This window comes from Amphiura filiformis, chromosome 12 (genome assembly GCF_039555335.1).
Source record: "Amphiura filiformis chromosome 12, Afil_fr2py, whole genome shotgun sequence".
In the NCBI taxonomy this organism is placed as follows: Eukaryota; Metazoa; Echinodermata; class Ophiuroidea; order Amphilepidida; family Amphiuridae; genus Amphiura; species Amphiura filiformis.
The window spans coordinates 56,149,465-56,171,853 of NC_092639.1; the positions used below are offsets into that span (position 1 = coordinate 56,149,465).

General features: G+C 35.2%; 1 protein-coding gene across 1 annotated transcript in view; it reads left to right on the plus strand.

The window, feature by feature from the left end:
- LOC140165435 (uncharacterized) overlaps nucleotides 1-20,798 on the plus strand; it is an 82,661-nt gene extending 61,863 nt beyond the window's left edge. The window contains exons 5-7 of the mRNA XM_072188737.1: nucleotides 15,830-15,939; nucleotides 18,527-18,607; nucleotides 20,538-20,798. Of these exons, the coding sequence (XP_072044838.1) occupies nucleotides 15,830-15,939; nucleotides 18,527-18,607; nucleotides 20,538-20,719 (373 nt within the window). The 3' untranslated portion in view covers nucleotides 20,720-20,798. The remainder of the gene's footprint in view (nucleotides 1-15,829; nucleotides 15,940-18,526; nucleotides 18,608-20,537) is intronic.
- The last annotated feature ends 1,591 nt before the right edge of the window (nucleotides 20,799-22,389 follow it).

Sequence of the window (22,389 nt, forward strand, 5' to 3'; positions counted from 1 at the left end):
GAATGTGGTCCCTTGTGATATGTGTGCAACAGTTTCTGAGGAAATTTCAATTGCTCTGCACATATTATGTATCAATGGCATTTAAACAACTACATGTAGCATCATGGATACATTGTATTGCATGCATTCCCTATGTGGTATTCTGTCACCTCATTCATTTCTTTTCAGTTTTATCAAACTTTTTCTCTTTTTCTCCTTTTGGTGTCTTGTTTCATTTAATCTTGCTCTATAGCATATCTTGTTACTTGGTTCTCTCTGATTTCTGTCTCATTTAATTTTTTCTCTGTCTCCATAAAGGCCTATGTTAAAACATCATTTGGTGTCCCTATCTACTGAAGATAACATTTGGTGTTCCTATCTACTGAAGATAACATCATTTGGTGTTCCTATCTACTGAAGATAACATCATGTGTTGTTCCGATCTACTGAAAATAACATTGGTGTTCTTATCTACTTAAGATAACATTACTTTCTATACTGAAGATAATATAATGATTTGGTGTTACTGTCTACTGGATATAACATTTGGTGTTCATATCTACTGAAGATAACATTGTTTGGTGTTACTGTCTACTGAAGATAACATGGTTTTACTATCTACTGAAGAAAACAGGATTTGTTGTTACTTTCTACTAAAGATAACATAATTTGGTGTTACTGCCTACTGGATGTAACATTTGGTGTTCCTATCTACAGTAGATATCATTATTTGGTGTAACTCTACTGAAGATAACAGCATGGTTTTGCTATCTACTGAAGAAAGCAGGATTTGTTGTTACTTTCTACTGAAGATAACATAATTTGGTGTTACTGTCTACTGAAGATAACATGGTTTTACTATCTACTGAAGAAAACAGGATTTGTTGTTACTTTCTACTGAAGATAATGTAATTTAGTGTTACTGTCTACTGAAGATAACATTTGGGTGTTACAGTCTACTGACAATAATATAATAATGTGTTACTGTTTAATGAAGATAATATCATTTGGTGTTACAGTGTGAAGATAAAAGATAATTATTGTGTGTTACCGTCTATTGAAGATATCATTATTGGTGATCCTGTCTACTGAGGATAACATAATTTGGTGTTACTGTTTACTAGAGATAACATTATTTGGTGTTACTGTCTACTGAAGATAGCATTATTTGTTGTTACTGTCTAACTGAAGATAACGTCATTATGTGTTACTGTTTACTGTTGATAACATTAGTTGGTTTTACTGTCTACTGAAGATAGCATTATTTGGTGTTACTGTCTACTGAAGGTAATGTTTCCCTGTCTTGCTTTCTCTTTCACATTCATTCTTATAACCTCTCTCTCTCTCTCTTTTTCTCGCTCACATTTATTCTCAGTTACTCTCTTATTCTCTTGCATGCTTTATTACTCTTTTACACTATTTCTCTCTGGCCTTACTAAAGTAAAAGCATGTCAGAAACTATTCCACATACCCTGGTAATAAAGCATAGCCTATATAAATTCTATGAACTTTAAATCTTGATAATTGAAAACAGGATTTGTTGTTACTTTCTACTGAAGATAATGTAATTTAGTGTTACTGTCTACTGAAGATAACATTTGGGTGTTACAGTCTACTGACAATAATATAATAATGTGTTACTGTTTAATGAAGATAATATCATTTGGTGTTACAGTGTGAAGATAAAAGATAATTATTGTGTGTTACCGTCTATTGAAGATATCATTATTGGTGATCCTGTCTACTGAGGATAACATAATTTGGTGTTACTGTTTACTAGAGATAACATTATTTGGTGTTACTGTCTACTGAAGATAGCATTATTTGTTGTTACTGTCTAACTGAAGATAACGTCATTATGTGTTACTGTTTACTGGTGATAACATTAGTTGGTTTTACTGTCTACTGAAGATAGCATTATTTGGTGTTACTGTCTACTGAAGGTAATGTTTCCCTGTCTTGCTTTCTCTTTCACATTCATTCTTATAACCTCTCTCTCTCTTTTTCTCGCTCACATTTATTCTCAGTTACTCTCTTATTCTCTTGCATGCTTTATTACTCTTTTACACTATTTCTCTCTGGCCTTACTAAAGTAAAAGCATGTCAGAAACTATTCCACATACCCTGGTAATAAAGCATAGCCTATATAAATTCTATGAACTTTAAATCTTGATAATTGTACCTATAAGAACATCACATTTTAAAAGCATCCTCATAACATTTTCCTACTCATACAGATGCAATTCCTCAAGGTTTTGCCGAATAACCATAACAAACACCAACCACAGAGTTCCGACCGCACAAATATCGACGGCACTATCATGTTTAAACTTGTTATTTCAGCGAGTCAATTTTGGTGAGGAAATGGATCAACAGAGTAATGATCAATGACAGTATAGAAAGTATCTTGGCTATAAATGATTAACACATTATCAATAGGAAAGGGTGCTATAAAATAAACGGACTAAGATTGGTCTTAACCCTGGCATTATGGAAACTTTCGGGCCTCATAACTGTTAAATTGTTGGTCTAAAGTATATAAAAGTATACATACTTAGAATGGCAAAGACCTGATAAATTCAAATGAGCATTTGGGCCAAAATGCTCATTTTTGGCCCCAAATCCCCAAAAACTTCTTTTTCGTTAAACGTAACAAAAAATTCTTGGGCCAAATTTTTTTTTATTCATTTTTAAAAACTAGATAAAAATATCTAATAGCCGTTTTTTAAATTTAAAAAAAAATAATTGGGGCCAAAAATGAGCATTTTGGCCCAAATTTGACCTCACATATGAATTTATCAAATATTTGCCATTCTAAATTTATGTATACTTTTGTATACTTTAGACCAACAATTTAGCAGTTATGAGGCCCGAAAGTTTCCATAATTCCAGGGTTTAGACCAACCTTAAATGAACCATCTACTATCAGATCTGCAAATAAGTTCATCAGGATTTTTAATAAAACAGATAATTCAGAGATTCTTTTATACAAATCCAAAAGTATATTATAGCTGAATTATGGACCCTGTCATGCCGAGTATCACCGGAAGTAGCCCACAACAGCGGCGTTGTGTTCACTCTTTTCTTTATTCACAATGAAATTTCACTTCAGGTGAGTGCAAGTGCATGTGGTATTATTATTATGAATATGGGTGATTGCATACATGTAGTTCATTCTTAGTTTTCATTTAACATTGATCAGATCCGATTTTAAAAGCTAGAACGGATCGGAATGAGGTTAACGGTGTGCAAAAAAAATGAATTGGCCTGAATCGGGTGGGTTTGTTCCAATTTTTTCAGGACAGGTCGGGTCGGGTTGGGTTGGTTGGGTCGGGTTGGTATTAACCGGGGAATGCCAGGATTGAGGTGGACAAAATCTTGCACCGCAGGGTATTAGTTGGTGTAACTGTTAATCTGTTTGTAGACTGATGTTATTATCCAATCAAGTGCTACTCCTAATTTACTGCCAAATGGCATGCGCTGCATAAGGTTGGAATGAGATTTCAAACTTTTTAGAGAGAATATTTTCAATTTGAAACAATTTGCCCATAACGTCAGTCGGTAATAGAATAAAAAGCAATCTTTTCAACTGAATATTCAATTAGAAAAGATTTGTCCCTACTTCGATCGCTACAAGATTGAGAATCGCTCCTCTTGATTGATTAAAAAAATGGAAAATTAAAAATTGACTGAATATTCAATCAAAAACACATTTTCCCACTTGTAATCAGCAAAAGATTTGAGAAATCAATTTTTTTGATTAAAGCAATAATGTGTGATTTGCATAAAGAATAGATTCTTATTTAAATGTATGTATTCACTGATCACATTAGTCCCTTTTAATTTTGAGCCAAACAAATGAGGTATAACGAAGAAAATTGTGATTTATTCCAACGCCTACTCTCTAAATTCCAGGGACTTATTAAAATGACAAAACTTTGAAAAGACTTAAAATTCAAATCCAATGGATTTAAATTATACTCTAATAAAGATTTGAATTTTAAGTCTTTCAAAAGTTTTGTCATTTTAATAAGTCTCTTGGACTTATTTTTAAATCTTAGGAATTTAGAGAGTACAATGTGTGTACTACGCTCGCCGATCGTATTACATGTAACTGCACAGAGCATCGCGCTCGATGTGTGTACATACAAGCTGACATCCACGGTACACATTAGCAAGTACTTGATCGCTGAACTCTGAATAAAACTGGGTCGACCCGGTTTTAATACAAAAAGTTTTACTGTTATTAAAGCACTTCAGGCTTAGTCTTTTACGTGGTATTTTAGTATACTACTGGGCATTATAATTATGCAAAAAGTAGAAATCCGAGTAAAATTGGGGGCGTCGCTGTGAAGCAAATCACACATTATGGCTTTAAATATTCAATCAGAAAATTGAAGAGAAGTGCAACCTTTCAAAATTGAGCATGTCCAAGGATTTACTGTACACATGTTAAAAGCTAGCTAATTTGAACAACAGATTTCTGTATGCCCTTGTAAGTACCTTCAACCCTTGAGTTAAGGAAAATAACTCCAGTGTATGCTCACCATGAGCAAGTCAAGTGACATTCCCTCTGTGGAAGATTTAGCCAAAGTCTTCCACAGAAGGAGTATGAGTTTTGGATAGAATAGACAGTTGGGTAACTTCCATTTGAAATACTACAGTTGTGGAAGAGATAGGTATAGCCATGATACAGGTGGGTGTGGGTTTCAATGTGATTAAGGCTGACAGATTACATGAAAAACATACTCCCTTTGTGGAAGATATATGCCAAAATCTTCCAGGGGGAGGTGGATTTTTAATGTTATAGAGGTTATCCACGTTACTCATGTGTGACTTCTAACAAAAGGTGCTGATTCCCATAGTCTTCCTCATTCAAACTAATTAAATGCACAACTTCGGAGTTACCTGCATGACTTTGGCAGGCTATTTTGAAATAGTCATGGCTGCACATGCAGGTACTTCTTTTGAAAATCCTAAACAAGGTAGCGCAGTTGCTGATAGGATATGCAACTTATAGAACACGGATAATCTCTATAGTCCATTTGTAAAAAAAAAAAAATGTCTTTGATTTTACTTTGACATTTTACTTGATTTGAATTTTTAATTTACAAAATCATAACAAACTATTTTGCCCTTAAGTGTGAAGTCTCATATAAGATCTAATAAGTAGAGCCTATCTCATGCCTGGATTTCAAGGGTTTTGGTGGAATTTGTGACATAAATTAAATTTTTCTTACAAAGAAGTAGGACTATTGTAAGTTAACAGAAATTATAAAGGCACTTACGTCATGCATTCTGTTGATGAAATTGGCTGGAATATTCAAAGAAAACATGAAAATAGCGGGAAATCTTTAATTTCTATGAGAAATAAACCAATTTTACTTCTGCCAATGTAATTTCTGTAATGGTAATATACTTGTTGATGCATCATGGTGTGTTGTACTGCATAAAATAAAATCAACATGATGCTCAGCATCAAGGTGACACAAAATCAACCGATTGTAACTGCCAAATAGTCATTATAGTCACAACTATTTAGTCGACTATAGTTGCCTACTAGAAAAGCATAAGTCTTGCAACCCTATCAATTTCATCTACGAGGCTTATAACTTTTTGATATCCCCTCGTACATGGACTCACATACCTAAGCGAATCACATTATTTAATGATAGCTTATGATGGAGTTGTAGCAGACATTTAGAATAATCAGTAGCATGATAGATGTTTTATAGACATTTAAAATGATCAGAAGCATTAGACATAGGCTTTATTTATAAGACTTTTATAGGAACCAAGTCAAATTGATCTAGTTTGACTTGACATAAGACTAAGGTTTCCTTCATCACATTACATAATGATTCAAGATCCCTTTTGACATGTTATTGAGTGCAGGATTTTCTTAAATAAGATGTAGCTAGACTATCATTTTCTTTATTCCCATGCATTAAGTATAGGATAATGGCCAAGGATTAGAACGTGAGTGGCTAAGAATGGCCGTGGGCCGGAGGCCCTAGGCCATTCTTAGCCACTCACGCTCTAATCCGCGCCATTAACCGACTTAATACACACTTATGACGTCGCTATTGTTTTACCGCTCCATTATTTTCCACGAATGGAGTGTTATTGAAATTTGATGCTCTTTACAAATTGATCAATTGCTCACACTGAATACACTATCAAATACACTAATAGAATGATCGTACTAGGTGCGGGTGAAAAATACACGGACTCAGCTTTATGTAAAATTTCTATAGAATTACCCATCATATCACGATCCAGGTGTTTAGTTTAAATCATCCGTAACCACGTTCTTGAATTATAAAGATCTAAAATGTTTGTTACCCAAATTGAATAAACGTAGATTCGTAAAATCATTAAAGTGATTAGAAGTACAATCAATAGTTCTTTATGCCCACTTCTAATGTGTTAACTATTGACATGATTGAAGTAGTTGCGTTTAGGTCTGTATTTTGCATAATAAAGAAAATTGGCAAACTGGTCATAGGTTAATATGAAATAGTTAAATGCAGATCATTGCAGTTTTGTACCTCAAGAAAGGTAGACCTGCCGCTATCATGAGCAATGATATTCTTCTCTATGAATCGAGTGTTCGATTTTGGACAACCTTGCAATTATGGACACTATTTATTTATCTTGGATACTAGTAATTATAATTTGTGATGGAATCATTCGAGGATATATATCGTTGATTAGCAGCAAGGACCTAAATCAGGTATGATTCTACTTTAAGCAAGTAAGGTACGAAAATGTTAAATGTGTAAACTTTGTTTTATTTGGTTGGCCTTATTGCAACCCATTTTACCTAGGCCTATTATGTCCCTGAACTTCGGCGGCAAAAAAAACAACAAACAAACTTCGCCGCTTCATACGCTTTAAATAAAAGCTCAACTTCCAGTCCCCTGGGCGTCCCTAACATTATAATATTTAATTATCGGATAGGCCTACTGATCGATGTAAGTAAATATTCAAACATGCCAAAATACTATCAGATGAAACATCAGATGTACTAAAGTGAAATAAAAATTATACCGAAAATAGACCTACTGTGGCTTTTATCATTATTAAACATGCCCAAAGCAAACGATTTAAAAATAAACAGATACATAGGCCTAAATACATGATACATAATGTGTATTATGTAGCAATGTTGCCCAAAATGTAACAAATTAAACGTTGGTCCCAAGCCACTGAAAACGTATAAAAATATAAAGAACAAAAAAAAATGATATAAAAAACACTAAGCGTAGAAAGAAAGGTCCAAATAATTTAAAGTTACGGGCTTACTAAGTTAAGCCTAAATAAGCATTTTCCACCAAAGTGAGGGTAAAAACACATCTTGCATAATAAGTATATACAACTTTTAACCTGCCCGTTTTGATCTTGCCTTACTTTTCACAGATTGCATTGTAAATTTATGTTTAAGGGCTCGGATAGCGACGTTTTCACGCGTAGGCCTATATAATATATTTGAGGGACCTGAGAGCAAATCAGACACATCGAATTGGATTTTGAACACGAAGAATGTCCTTCTGATATCAAATAATTCTGATTTTTATTAAATTCGCGATTTATACATTACACATTTTATGGCAAATTATTAAAAATTGTAAATTGTAAAAAAGTAAATTGTATAAATCTAACGATATGCACCTAAAGATTATGAAGTTGGGATGAACAGCTGTCCATCATATTCAGTGGCGTAACTACCGGGGGGCAGAGGGGGGCAACATGCCCCGGGTGCTACCCTTAGGGGGGGGCGCCAAATTGACCAATTCAGTATCGATTCTGCGCCCCTCCAAGCGATGAAAGTCAAAATTTTCGCGCGCTTCGCGCGAATTTCGGCACAAAATCAATTGAAAGAACATTTTAAGACCGATTTTAAGAACTTCTAGTAACCAAAATTAGTTAGTGGTAGACCTTATTTGTCCAAAATTTCGCGCGCTCCGCGCGCAAGTGTTTCAAGAATTGCCCACGTCTCGGGGTGGGGTAAGGCAAATTTTGTTTCTTGCCCCGGCGCTACTCAACCCTAGTTACGCCACTGATCATATGAAAATTTTGACCTTCATTATTACAGATTTTTTTTCCTCAAAACACTAAAAATGTAGGTCTTTTTGGAAAAAATGTTTATGTTCAATATGAAAGGTAAAAATTTTCAATTCGGCTTTTCATCCCAGCTAGGCCTACATAGGCCTACAGTTTCATTACATATCATTTATTAGATTTATAAAGTATACTTCGAGGAATGTTAAAATAAAAAATATGACATTTTAATAATTTGCCATAAAATTTGTATTATATCACGAATTTCACAAAATCAAAATTATTATTTTTTTTATATCAGAAGGACAATCCTCGTATTCAGCATGTAATTCGATATGTCTGATGTGCTCTCATGTCCCATAACAATAATGTGCAAATGTTGCTATCCGCTTCCTTAATTTATTGTATTAATGAAAATCATAGTTTTGTTGTTTTTTCGTATCATTGTTTTGCATGAATGAAGTGATGATAACAATACTGCACTTTACGCAAATACATGCTTTTCGAAAGTGCAATTGTTATTAACACTACATTCGTAAATGACAGTACTTTTTCCCTGAAAAGTATTTGCTTTTCAGAAAAAGAGAAAGGCATTTACTGAATGGCGTGTTATTGTAATCATCGCTCCATTCGTGGAAAATAATGGAGCGCTAAAACAATAGCGCGACGTCATAGGTGTGTATTAATTATAGTTTCTCTTTGCACGCTGTCTATAGAGTCAAAAAGGCAAGATTTTTGTATGAAATATTCAAGTTCTATTGAAATCATATTTGCAAAGTAAAAATTTCCTGAAATCAGCAAATTCAGCAAACGTATTTCATATAAACCTGTATGTTTGTTTCCATTCTTTTGTAATCGTACTGATAACTGATACCACCAGTAAAATCTGTGAGAGTTCTTGTAGTAAAAAGCTGATCGTGTCACTCTCTATTTGTCCTGCCACAGCCACTGTATGGAATGTACAATGATTATCTACCTCTGGGAAAGTTAATTTTAAATTAGTTTGCCCATCCCCCACCCCTTTATATCCCAAAATGTGTATGCCAAAACTTGCCAGGGCCCTCTTATTTTACCCATATATGTATGCCAAAACTTGCCAGGTCCCATATGTACCGGTATGCCAAATCTTGCCAGGTCACATATGTATGCCAAAACTTGCCAGGGCCCTCTTATTTTACCCATATATGTATGCCAAAACTTGCCAGGTCCCATATGTACCGGTATGCCAAATCTTGCCAGGTCACATATGTATGCCAAAACTTGCCAGGGCCCTCTTATTTTACCCATATATGTATGCCAAAACTTGCCAGGTCCCATATGTACCGGTATGCCAAATCTTGCCAGGTCACATATGTATGCCAAAACTTGCCAAGGCCCTCTTATTTTACCCATATATGTATGCCAAATCTTGCCAGGTCCTAATCTTGCCAGGTCCCTCTTATTTTACCCATTATATTGTCCATCCAATTGGCTCTCAAACCCCCTTGTGAAGACATTTTGTTCAATGGTCTAATGGATTTTGGATGATTGAGGAAGACATTAAGTAATGTGTCTTTTGTATATGATCTGACCTAGTTATATGCCATTTGACTGAATACATTCTAACTATTCTCTGTTTCTCTTCGTATTCTTTTCATCATGGAATGATTGCAGTGGGTGGATTTTAATGTCTTCCCATAATGCACTGCAGTAAGTACTTCAGTATACGATTCCACTATTATGCAAGGAGAGCCTCGAGCTGGCAGCATGCATGAATGGGAATTGAAGCAGTCATATAACATAGCGTGAAGTTACATAATACTTTCTTTCATGTCTATTGCCAGTTTGTGGCTCTCCCCACATAACAGAACCGTGCGAATTACCCTATATATTCGCTACTTGCACGGTTCCGCCATTATGCACTATATGCGGGGAGAGCCTCGAACTGGCAGCATACATGAATGGGAATTGAACTAGTCATAACGTTCTGTGTAAGGTTACATAATTCTTCCTTTCATGTATGCTGCCAGTTAGAGGCTCTCCCCGCACATAGTGCATAATGGCGGAACCGTGCAAGTAGCGAATAGGAAACTACTTATATTGAAAACTGCAGTAGGAGCAACCTCCCAAAAGTATAGATGTACAATATCACTAAAAAGTTTGAAATCTCATTCCAAACTTTATGCAACACATGCTATGTGGCAGTACATTAGGAGTAATACATGATTGGATAGTGAAATCAGTAAAACTAAAAAAACCATTTCAATCTATTTTTCAATCTATTTAGATTGATTCCTATCATCAATTGTTAAAAGTTTGAAATATTTCAATCGGCCAAATTAAGAGAGTAAGATATAAATGAATTGTGGGTAGGCTTGATTCTTGCGGATATAGAATTCTCACACATCTTTTTATGCATAATACATATTGCTGAGATGATATGAATACCTAGAGGTGTTTCTAGAACTCTTGCCCTGCTTTCTGTAAATGCATGTCATGGTGTATTGTAAACAGGAATTATTGTCATGTATCATTCCCAGTTGAGACAATGATGGTTGAACCATGTTATGGGACTGAACAGTACAATTAGTGTTTAGCTTCAGGTTGTTGTTTGTTAGTTGAAATAAATTAGTTTTAGGTTGGATAACATTACAAACTGAAACATAATTCCATAAGGCTGAGTTCACATAGAAGTATACGGTATACGGTATTCGCTATACGAAATACGCTCATTCGATCAGGCTGAGTTCACATAGGAGTATACTATGTGAACTCAGCCTGATCGAATGAGCGTATTTCGTATAGCGATTAGCGAGTCTAGGCATGATAGGTCAGTTTACCAATTTTCTTCGTCTAAACAAATGCTTGTAAGTTTACTTCTAGAGGTCACATTGCATTCAATGAGGTGTCATAATGTGCAGAGTTAGATAGTGCATCTATTTAAAAAAAAATTAATTTACCCACATTTGGTTTAGTTTTAAAATTATGACGGTATACACTGCACTAAAATCGAACACGCACGATTCCCACTTATTCCCACTATACTACTATACGCAGCAGGTATACGGCCTTTTCAAATAGTGTCCTCTTATGTGACCCGGTACTATGAAATTACCTTGCTCGATTTAAGCTATACGCATACACCTGCAAAACGTGCACCGTATACCCGAATAGTATACTTCTATGTGATCGTAGCCTTATGTGACCCAGTATTATGAAATTGTCTTGCTCGATTTAAGCTCTATGCGTGCACCTGCAAAACGTGCACCGTATACCCGAATAGTATACTTCTATGTGAACGCAGCCTAAAAGCTAAAAACTGTTATGTTATGCGGCCCATGCACGATCAATGTTATTGATCAATATTGCGGACCCTAAATGCAGGAGTTGATACAAATTCTACCATTGTGCGTGTACAATGGTAGATTTTGAATCCACTCTTGTACCAAGGGTCTTTGATATTGATCAAAAAATTGGAACGCATTTGGGCCGCATTACTCTCTGAGATGTTGATGGGCGATCAAGTGCCTTCCCAGATATTAAAACATAAAGGTAATACCCCTGAATTCAATGCACATTAAAATCGTAAAATTCCAGATTTTTGGGCTGGCCTTTAAAGAACTGAAGCAAGGGGGAGTGATGCTACTGCAATCAAATGGCCTGTAGCATATCCGGTTAAAACCTCATTCAGCAATCATAGCTCGTGGATTACAAATTAAGTTCTTTGGTTGTGACATCACGGTTCACCATCTTCTTGGCTGATCAGAAGACCTTTGTTTTATATACTGCATACATTGCCTACTTCTTCACAGTTATGCAGAGCCAAGGTGGGGACAGTCACACTCTAAATTTCAAGGATTTAAAATAAATCCCAAGGGACTGTAGTTAGGGACCAATCAAGTGTTAGATTTAAAATTAAATCTTTAAGATTTAAAATTAAATCTTTAAGATTTAAAATTAAATCTTTAAGATTTAAAATTCAAATCTATAAGATTAATTTTAAATCTAAAATTGATTGGTCCCTAACTACAGTCTTAAGGATTTATTTTTAAATCCTTGTAATTTAGAGTGCATGTGAGTTCCATAGGACCTGTGCACTCCCTTTTAGAGGGGATTTTATTATTGCATAATTGTCACCATGTTTCAAAATACAAACAATATAAATATGCACCTCCAAGGAAAACGTCTCAATCCTACGCAGAAACTATGACTTGTTGACAAGAGATTTTAGCTTTCACAAATAATTTATCCACATTTCTTAAACTGTCTGACATAAGTGGACCAAAATAACGTTTCATCTTTGGTTGATGCTGGTCAGTTTTAACCTCATGAGTGCTGTCTTTCTTACAACAGTTATATTATGACGCAAAACTGGGGAATTAGCCAAAGAAAAACGTAAAGCAAGGTATCAGATTTGGAGTCCCAAAGGATAGGGATAATGAACGGGAAAGGGAATGACTAACACGAAAGAACCAGATGAAATAGAATTGTGTTTATGAAATTTATTGTGAATTTACATCTTCAGACAAATGGATCAAACTAATAAATGTATATCTTAATAAATCTTTCCAGAGTCACATTACAGCACAATTAGTATAATTGAATATAATTCACGTGCAAGACATGGTAACAATATATTCACCATCTTGTTGACCAATCTAAACTAAACATCAGGAGACGGGCTGGTTACGTCTGTACCCTATTGGAGAGTCAACAAGGAGTGAAGTATTTAGAAAAGCACAGGCAATACATCGCTCCACTGTGCTCAACTAATGGATAATACGCTGTTCACTCGATGAATGGGTATCATGGCTTAGGCACGATGATCCATATTCAATTATGCAAATGAATTATTGTCACAAGTTATGATTGGTTAATTACGTGATATAATCAACCAAGTAGCCAATTAAATTACAGCTTCTAGATATTTAAGCTCAATCCTCTTCTGCCCTACCACCACCATTTAGCATGTTTTTGATTGGCTCAATAAATCATAACAGTCTACTTGTAACCAATCAGCAGGTAGTACTCATGAGGTTAAGCCTCTTCAGCCCTGCCATCATTCTTACCATGTTACTGATTGGCTCAATAAATCATAACAGTCTTCTGGTAACCAATCAGCAGGTAGTAGGCCTACTCATGTCATGGGGTTAAGTCTCTAAAGCCCTACCACCATTCTTACCACGCTACTGATTGGCTCAATAAATCATAACAGTCTTCTTGTAACTAATCGGCAGGTAGTACTCACGGGGTTAAGCCTCTTCAGCAGGTTCAGCCCTACCACCATTACCATGTTACTGATTGGCCCAATAAATCATAACTGTCTTCTTGTAACCAATCAGCATGCAGTAGAACTCATGGGGTTAAGCCTCTTAAGTCCTACCACCATTCTTACCATGTTGCTGATTGGCTCAATAAATCATAACAGTCTTCTTATAGCCAATCAGCAGGTATAGAACTCACTGGGTTAAAATGTCACAATTAGTGGACCAAATTAACACTTCATCTTTAGTTGATCAGTTTTAATAAGATATTACCAGTTATCAAAAATTCAACAGTGTGATAAGTAACACATGTATCACATTAAAGGGGTACCAGGGAAATAGGATGTTGCACTTTAAATGATTTGTGGTGCATTACACTCACAAAAGTACCTATTCAAAAATAAATGACATCTATGCGAGGGACCCTAAAAGCCATAATGTGTGATTCCAATCAAATTTTAATTTTGTTATTCTGTGCCTAAGATTATTACATAATATTGGTAAAATTTTGTTTTAATTTTGTTATTCTTTACCTAAGATTATTACATAATATTGGTAAAAACTGTCAAAGAGGTTTTCTGATCATTTTAAGCCAAAATAATGGATAAAATTAAGGAAACCACTTATGTGGTATAATTGCTTTTCATTCCAGTACCTAGTTATTGTCAATGCGTGTATCACTAATTCGATCAGAGAACACAATGAAAAACCGGGATCCTGAGTTTATTATAAAAACTCTTAAATTTTACTGTAATTAAAGCACTTCAGGCTTGTCTTTCACATGGTATTTTAGTACACCATTGGGCATTACAATCATGCAAGAAGTAAGAATTTAAGAGAAATTGAGGGCGTCACTTTGAAACAAATCACACTTTATGGCCTTAAAGATGTCAAAATTGAAATCTATTTTGCCAGCTGTGTATCACTTGTTTTAAGTCTCAGTGAGGTGGGCTTCCATAGTGGGCTATTTCAGTAGTATACTGTAAAAGTGGTAATTTTTGCATGAGTATTTTTTGCATGTGTAATTTTTCGCGCTTTGCCAAGTTTGAACTACATTGTTTGTATTTAATTTCGCGATTTTGAATTTCCTTACAAAAACCTATACATTAAGGGATGGGGTATCCAGATCCCTTAAAAGAACATATTTGCGTGGTTTTTTTTCGTGGTAGCTGTGTTGCGTGTGAAAAGCACAAAAATTAGTGAACCATGAAAATTTGCATTTTAACAGTATTCATTTTTCACAATTTGAAGTATTCAGCTGCAAATTAAAGCCTATGGTGACAAATATTTTTGTTGGCTTTTAAATTTACGATTCTGAAATGAAATGGGGAAAGCACTACAATAAAAAAAGATATCTTACCACCAAACAGTAATCAGCTTATGACCGATAACCATGACTGACTCTGTCTGGATAGACGATTATCGTTACTATATCGTGTTTGAACTCGCTATTTTAGTGGAATGAAGCAACATAATAATAATTAGTGACAGTGAAGGAAGAGACTGTGTTAAATGCTTTACACAATATCATTAACATGTAGTTTGAATGACTGGGCTATTCCATTTAAAATCCATACTCCCCCTGTGGAAGATTTTGGAAATATCTTCCACAGGGGAGTATGAATACATTAGGCAGCTCCGTTTGAATGTCATACACCCTCTGAATACGATTCAACCTGAATCTTCCACAGAGGAGGGTGAATTTCAAAAGAGCTCCCCTGTGGAAGATATTTCCAAAATCTTCCCCAGGGGAGTTTGATTTTAAATGGAATAGCCCAATGTGATACATCAAAAGGCTGCCTTGTGTAATTTTGTATTTATATTGTCATTTTATGCAACGAGATACTTTGTAATTGCTAATTAGGGGCATTAATTAGTGTGAGTATGGTATTGAAATGGATTAAAGCTTGTGATCATAATTTAAAAAAAAGGAATGAACACAAAAATGCGGGGGGGCACTCAAATCAAACTTGAAGTCATCTTTGCGCAGAAAAACACCGAAAAGGTTTCAGCCTGTGGCACGGCCCGCGTGGGCTGCAATAAGGGCATCAATTTCAAGCTTTTTGCAAAATAGGACAGCCTTTTTGACTTTTTAGTCACTTACAAGTCGGCATTAAGGGTAGTGATTTTCATGTTTTGTCGGAAGCTGTTCAGTTTCCAACTGGTATTTAATATGTCAGCAAAAAATATTAAAGCCCATATGGGCTGAACCCGAGTATAGATGATGATGGCTGGTTCTATCATGTCTATGCTATAAAAAATGATGACAAGAAGAATTGTTGCAATAGCTGAACAGTGTGAACCGAGACGTGAGACTTTGTAATTCTGTAAAGCTTTCCCCTTCAATTAGTTATTTCCAATCTGTGAATTCGGTATTTGCTGAAGCTTTTAGTCAAATTCTTCGGTCCACATTTGATTTAGACATGCAGCTACAGCACGGTTTAATCTAGAGTCAACATGACCATGGGGATAGACTTATAATGCATCGTATTCTATTCCATCATATAATTAATTGTCTGTCTGTCTGTCTGTGTTTATTTCAGAGATATTTCTAGGAATCCAATCATATGTGATGACAAGTTGAAGTGGTTAGCATCAATACAACAAGTAAAAGGAACATGTAAATCAGGAGAAACTATAGCAGAATTTATTGGTAAGCTTTAACCCCATGAGAACTACCTGTCGATTGGCCAAAAAGAAATTTTCATTATCAATTGGACCAATCAGCAACATTGTTAGAATAATTTCACCACATAAAAAAATTGGGGCGAATTATTTACAAAGCTCCATTCTGATTGGTGATTAAAATGAAGATATCATGTAATTGACCAATCAGAGGCAATGTTAGATCGGCATGTAGTGCTCAGGGGGTTAAAAGTTATTTAGAGTTCTTTGTCAAGACCAATGCTGTCTGTTTTCCCCAGAAAAAAGTTGGTCTTAAGCAAAGGATCAAATATGTGACTTAGAAAGAATGTCCCCTCATCTCTGTTCCTGGTGTCATCTCCTCAAGGCTCTGAGAATACGGCTCATGTAATGAAATTAAGAATTGAATTTTGATTTTGATCAACATTTTAGACTCATTTAGCTTGATCGCATCACATTTTATAAAAAGCACCCCTTCTCTAAAACATATTTTGCAATATTGTACCAGATCAGAAAAATGCCTCAACCATATATACTATTACCCAGCATTCCAGGCAAAAACATAATTTGAATATAAGTGTTCACCCCAAGGCTGGATAATATAGAGGATATGACACCAATCAGGATCCATTATATCATCACTAAACTAAAAATCTGTTCTCTAAGGCATCGGAATTTTGCAGATAACCTTTAATACTTTTATGGATTTTGGCTTTATGTCTCAGCATAACATACATCCAGTACAGATGACATTAATCTCCCTCAACCAACCTACTTTTCACTATATATAACACAGGCCCACAATGCATTGCACAAATATGTACCACAGGGTGCATGACATCTTACATACCTCCACACTTTCACCCTTAGTCCTCCCCCCCCCAAAAAGATGTTTGCTTGCCCTCAACGGACCGACCCTAATTTTGGAAATTGGAAAAAAGTTTTTTTCTGTACAAAAGAATACCGACCCTATTTTTGGAAATTCCTGAAAAAGTGTTTTTTTTCTTTTCAAATTTTTGCATTCTGAAGATGTAAAAAAAAGATGTATTTTAGAGCTTGTGTTCAACATTTTAGTTGTTTTGTAATGTTCGTTGATTCATTTTGACACCATTTTTCATATTTTGAGCCTTAATTAATACAAACATGCAGTAGAGTTTGCTAGTAATTAAAAAAAAATCCTGACTGGCCGACCCAATTGTTAAAATTCATTTGAGGGCAAGTAAACATTTTTTTTCTTGGCCTTAACAAAAGAGGTCATTGGTGTTTAAAGTTAGTAGTTGGGTGACAATATCCTAAACCAGTGTAAAGTCTACTGTTTTGTTTTTTCACCATGGACAAAACATATCATGTGGTGAGTGTTCATCCATTTTCCAATTAGCCTGTGAATTGTTTCCCAATATTTGCATTGCATTGTGGGTAGAGATGTAATCAACACTGGATTTCTTCTCTACATCTGCAATCAAGATGTTGATGAAATATCCTCAACCTAGATCTATAGATGAATATTGCTCAACTCACTATCCGGGATTACAATATCATATAAGAACTTGAATACCGCTCATATATATCACTGAATTGTAATCTTTCATTAATTAAGCTGTAAATGGGAACAGCACCAAATAATACAGAAAGTAGGCGTATAGTTTTGATAAAAAAAATAATAATGAGGGAAGTGAATAATGCATTTTCATGATTGTAAATGAGAGAATAATATAACCAATTGGGTTAAAATATGCAAGAAAACAGTACACTTTTTCATGTTTGACTTGTATACCTCAAATGGTCTAGTTGTTGGGAATGCAGAAACCAAAAGGCCTGATTTGACATTATTCTTTTTTTTTTCAATCAAGATTTGACATGTAAGCAATACACGACATCAATTTAACTACAATAGATGTAAGCAATACATTACTTCATCAATACAATAATACAATAGATGAAAGCAATGTACTGCACCAATGTACAGATCTATGGAGATGTATATGTAATGTACCACACTACTTCATCAATACACATAATATGTCAGCAATGCACTTCTTTATCAATACACTGATCTGCAGTAGATGTAAACCATCCACTACTTCATCAATACACAGATCTACAGTAGATGTAAGCAATGCACTACTTCATCAATACACAGATCTGCAGTAGATGTAAGCAATGCACTACTTCATTAATACACTGAGCTGCAGTAGATGTAAGCAATGCACTACTTCATCAATATACACATCTACAGTAGATGTAAGCAATGCACTACTTCATCAATACACATATCTACAGAAGACATAAGCTATTCACTACTTCATCAATACACAGATCTACAGTAGACATAAGCCATGCACTATTTCATCAAAGCACAAATATACTGTAGTACATGTTGGTGTAACCAAGTTTTGGGGGACATGACCATCCCCCTCTGACAAATATTTTGGGTAAAATTAGGATGGAAAGAACAAAATTTAATGTTAAATATAAGCCCTTTTAGTATTTTCTCCATGACCATGTTTTTTGTTGAGCCATAACATTTGGATACATCATGATCAATTACATACCATCAATTTATTTTTTAATCATCTGCTATTTTTGTCTATTTACAGCAAACACGAAACGTAACGCTATGAATGACACCGACAACAACCATTCAAAAGATGATCACCATCCCAGTGCAGCTAGAATATGTGAGTAACCATGGTAACAGAGTACTAAGAATAAAGGACAAAATTGAATGATAGTAGCCAACACAGCGGCTTGTCATAATTGCTTTCATGTAATATGTCTGTCTGCTATATATAGTATTTGATAATGTGCTGAACTAAACAGAAGGGCAGATACATTTGAAATGTGAAATTTTAATTTATGTTATAAAATTTTAGTCAGGGTCATGGAGAAGTAGATTTCATGATTTCATACACCCAAATGAGATATTCTATTCCATACAAGCATGAAGCACTCTACTGAGAACTGATTTTGTCAAGACTTCATTGAGGGATTAGACAACTTTATTCCATAAACTGTATAATCCTACTTGATATTACGCTAACTCTGAGTATGCTTACAACTAATATATTTCTTACTTATCTTCTTAAATAAGTGAAGGAATGTGTTCAAAAAGTACATTTTCTCTCTCTCCTATTTTTTAAATAAAAACATGTCATAAGGCAAAAACAGAAAAAAACAAGCTTGTTTCATGTAGGTGGCCTGAAAACGAAAACATAAAATCCATTAAAAATATTTTAAGGTCAGTATTATTAAGTATTTTATCCTTATATTGCACATTATTTTATCATTATTTTCAAGTCAATTAAAAAATAGGATTAATACAAAAGCTGTAAGTTTTTGCAGCACTGAATTTTGTATTTTTAATAATGTTTTGTTAAATAATTTGTTGTCCTTAGTCTTTGTTGCATGAAAATAAAAATTTTACTGGATTTTTCAAATCAAAAACGTAAATGCATTAAAATTGCTCAAAAAATGTGAGTGACCTACAGGAAACCAAGTTGGTTTTCTTTTAGTCTGACATTTGGCTATTGCAGTTGAAATCCATACACCCTATGGAAGACATGATCTTAATCTCCCACACAGTGTGTGTGTATTATTTCAAATTCCATTCAGGTAATCCCATTTGAAATTCACACTCCCTGTATGGAATGTTAAGATCATGTCTTCTATAGGAGGCTTATGGATTTCAAATGGAATAGCCCATTATAATTTAACTCAGAGCTTCTTCACTTCTGTCGATGAAGATTTCTAAATTTGGAAACCTAACCTGTAAATTTAGATAACATGATCGAATATTTGGTTTAGATTTCTTATTTTTTCTTGGATATTGTAAAGTTCACAACAAGTTGTTGGCCCTGACCAAATCCTGGCCGGTGGGGACATGGATCAAATGGGCTATTCCAGTTGACATCCATCCATCCCACTATGGAAGACATGACCTTAATCTCCAACACAAGGAGTGTAGATTTCAGATGGTGTCACCCATTCATGTTACCCCATTTGAAATTCTTACTTTCTGTGGTTTGGGAGATTAAAATCATGTCTTCCATAGGGTGTATGGATTTCAACTGGAATTCCCCAATCCCCTGCTATACTTTGTTCAACTTGTAATTGGCAAGAATTATTCAGTTTTTGTTAAGTGTGCATCAGTCATGCAATATGCAAAGCGTATTTGGCGGCACTATGCCAACTAAATGTGCCCAATCCATAATATTACGAGTCTCGCCTATTACAAGTTGAACAGAGTATAAGGACTGATGGCTATACTCTGTCCAGTTTGGAGTTGAAGGTGATGTCAGTGCCTTTGTAGTGCATTGCGGACAAACCGCTCTTGTACGTGTGATGTATATGCTATGCACAGTTAGGTAAGTGTGATTGGATACGGTTATCAGCAAGATACTTACCTATACCTTCAACTCCCGGTGGGACAAAGTATAGTTCCTAGCACAAGTACCCGGAGGCAGGGATCACAGCTGACACTTATAACCACATAGACCCTAAATCCAGTCCAAATGCCTTTAGATTGCAGCCCTTATGGTTAAGTCATGGTATTGAATTTCAAATCCTATTTCTACAAATAATTGTATTTTCCATGTTGTTTTTTTACAGATGCCGTCAGCATAGTACTACCTATTCTACTAGTGGCTTTCGTCTGCACAGTATTCGTAGCTATTATAGTATACCGTAACAAACTAAAGGAAGCCAAATATAATTCATCCGTTAGATACTCAGCAGTACAGAAAGACAGGGGTGGTGGAAGAGTCTATGATGATGTAACAACAGAATTATAGTGCCATGAGAAATTTTTTTTATACAAATTTTTGGTTAAAGTCATAATCAGTGGTTTCTACAACTTAAGATAATTGTAGGCAGTATTTATGCAACAGAAAAACCCAACTGGGCTATTCCAGATGAAATCCACACTCCCCTATGGAAGACATGCTCTTAATCTTCCACACAGGGAGTGTGACTTTCAAATGGGGTTCGATGAATGGGTGATTCCATTTGAAATCTACACTCCCTGTGTAGGAGATTAAAGGTAGGTAACCTGACTGACAACCTCAACCCCCACTTTACCCCATCAAAATGCAGAGCAGATTTGGATATCAGGTGAAAGCTCATATTTTTCTCATTAACATATTGAAATTAGGCGTTTGAAATTGGTATATTTCCGAAGAAATTATCAAAAAACTGTCGAATTATAGTCTCAACTGTGGTATACCACATTTGAGACTAATTGGACAGTTTTTTGATGATATCTTCAGAAATACACTGAGTTGGAACTTCTAATTTCAATATGTTAATGAGAAAAATATGAGCTTTCACCTGATACCAAAATCTGCATTCGTAAGTTTTAAAGAATTTGATTTTCCAAATATATCAGGTCACTTTCCTTTCAGGTCATTGGTATTCTTGTCTCAGTTCCATAGGGGCTGTATAGATTTCAACTGGTATAGTCCAATATTTATAATTGTGGAAAAATCTTGAACTGGATATGTTGTGGTATTAGTAGCTTTTGAAGATCGTACAACAGTGGTGATGTTTGTGTGTTTTTGCTTCTGGTAAGATTTAGGCAAGTAGTTTTGGAGAAGTTGGAGATGGTGTAATTTTTTCCCCAGTGATACCATTAAAAAGTCCAATGCAATAATCTAATCTTGAGGTGACGATGAGATCTCACAGTACTGCGGCATATGTCATTGTCAATAAACATCCTAATTTGACTGAGTGAGCGAGATTGTGGATATGTGCACTTAGAGCGTGTTTATACTGAGCACATTGCATTACTGCTCTTTTATTTCCCTGCATTTTAAATCCTCTCACCATCAACAGGACGGTTTCTGCTGTAATGCAAATGCAAGGTAACAATTCACAACTCACATATTTAGTGGGGATGGTAGAAGTCCAGAAAATATTTTGTGTGACCTTCAAGATTGATTGCTTGCTGTATTGTATAGATGAGTTGACCTCAATGTTTATCAACAAAGGCAAGGGGCTGGTATATCGATATGCTTCAGCGAACTGCGTACAACAACTACACTGTTCAATAGCCTTATTGTGGCGGGAATTTTAAAACCACAGGCCCTGAAAAAATATGATGTGTGCGGATTCTGCCAGGCAAACAACAATGGAAATTGTAATGATGCGCATGCATACAGCCAGGCATTGACGTCAGAAGTCAACACATCTATAGTAATTGACTTTTGGTGTCACCCACTATCGTCACACAAACTGTTTCTACTATTAACCACCTCAAAAGGTGGTTGATGGTGAGGTTCACTCACATCACCTTTCACCCAATCTGTTTATACTGAGCTGTTACTACATATTCCTTACATCACCCCAACTGGCTACAGTCTGTTCACAGATGTACAAACCAAATGTGTGGCATATGCCTTGCGTCACACGCACTGCGTGTTAAAAAAATGTGACGCGTAAAGAGTGTGGTTACTCAGCAAGTACA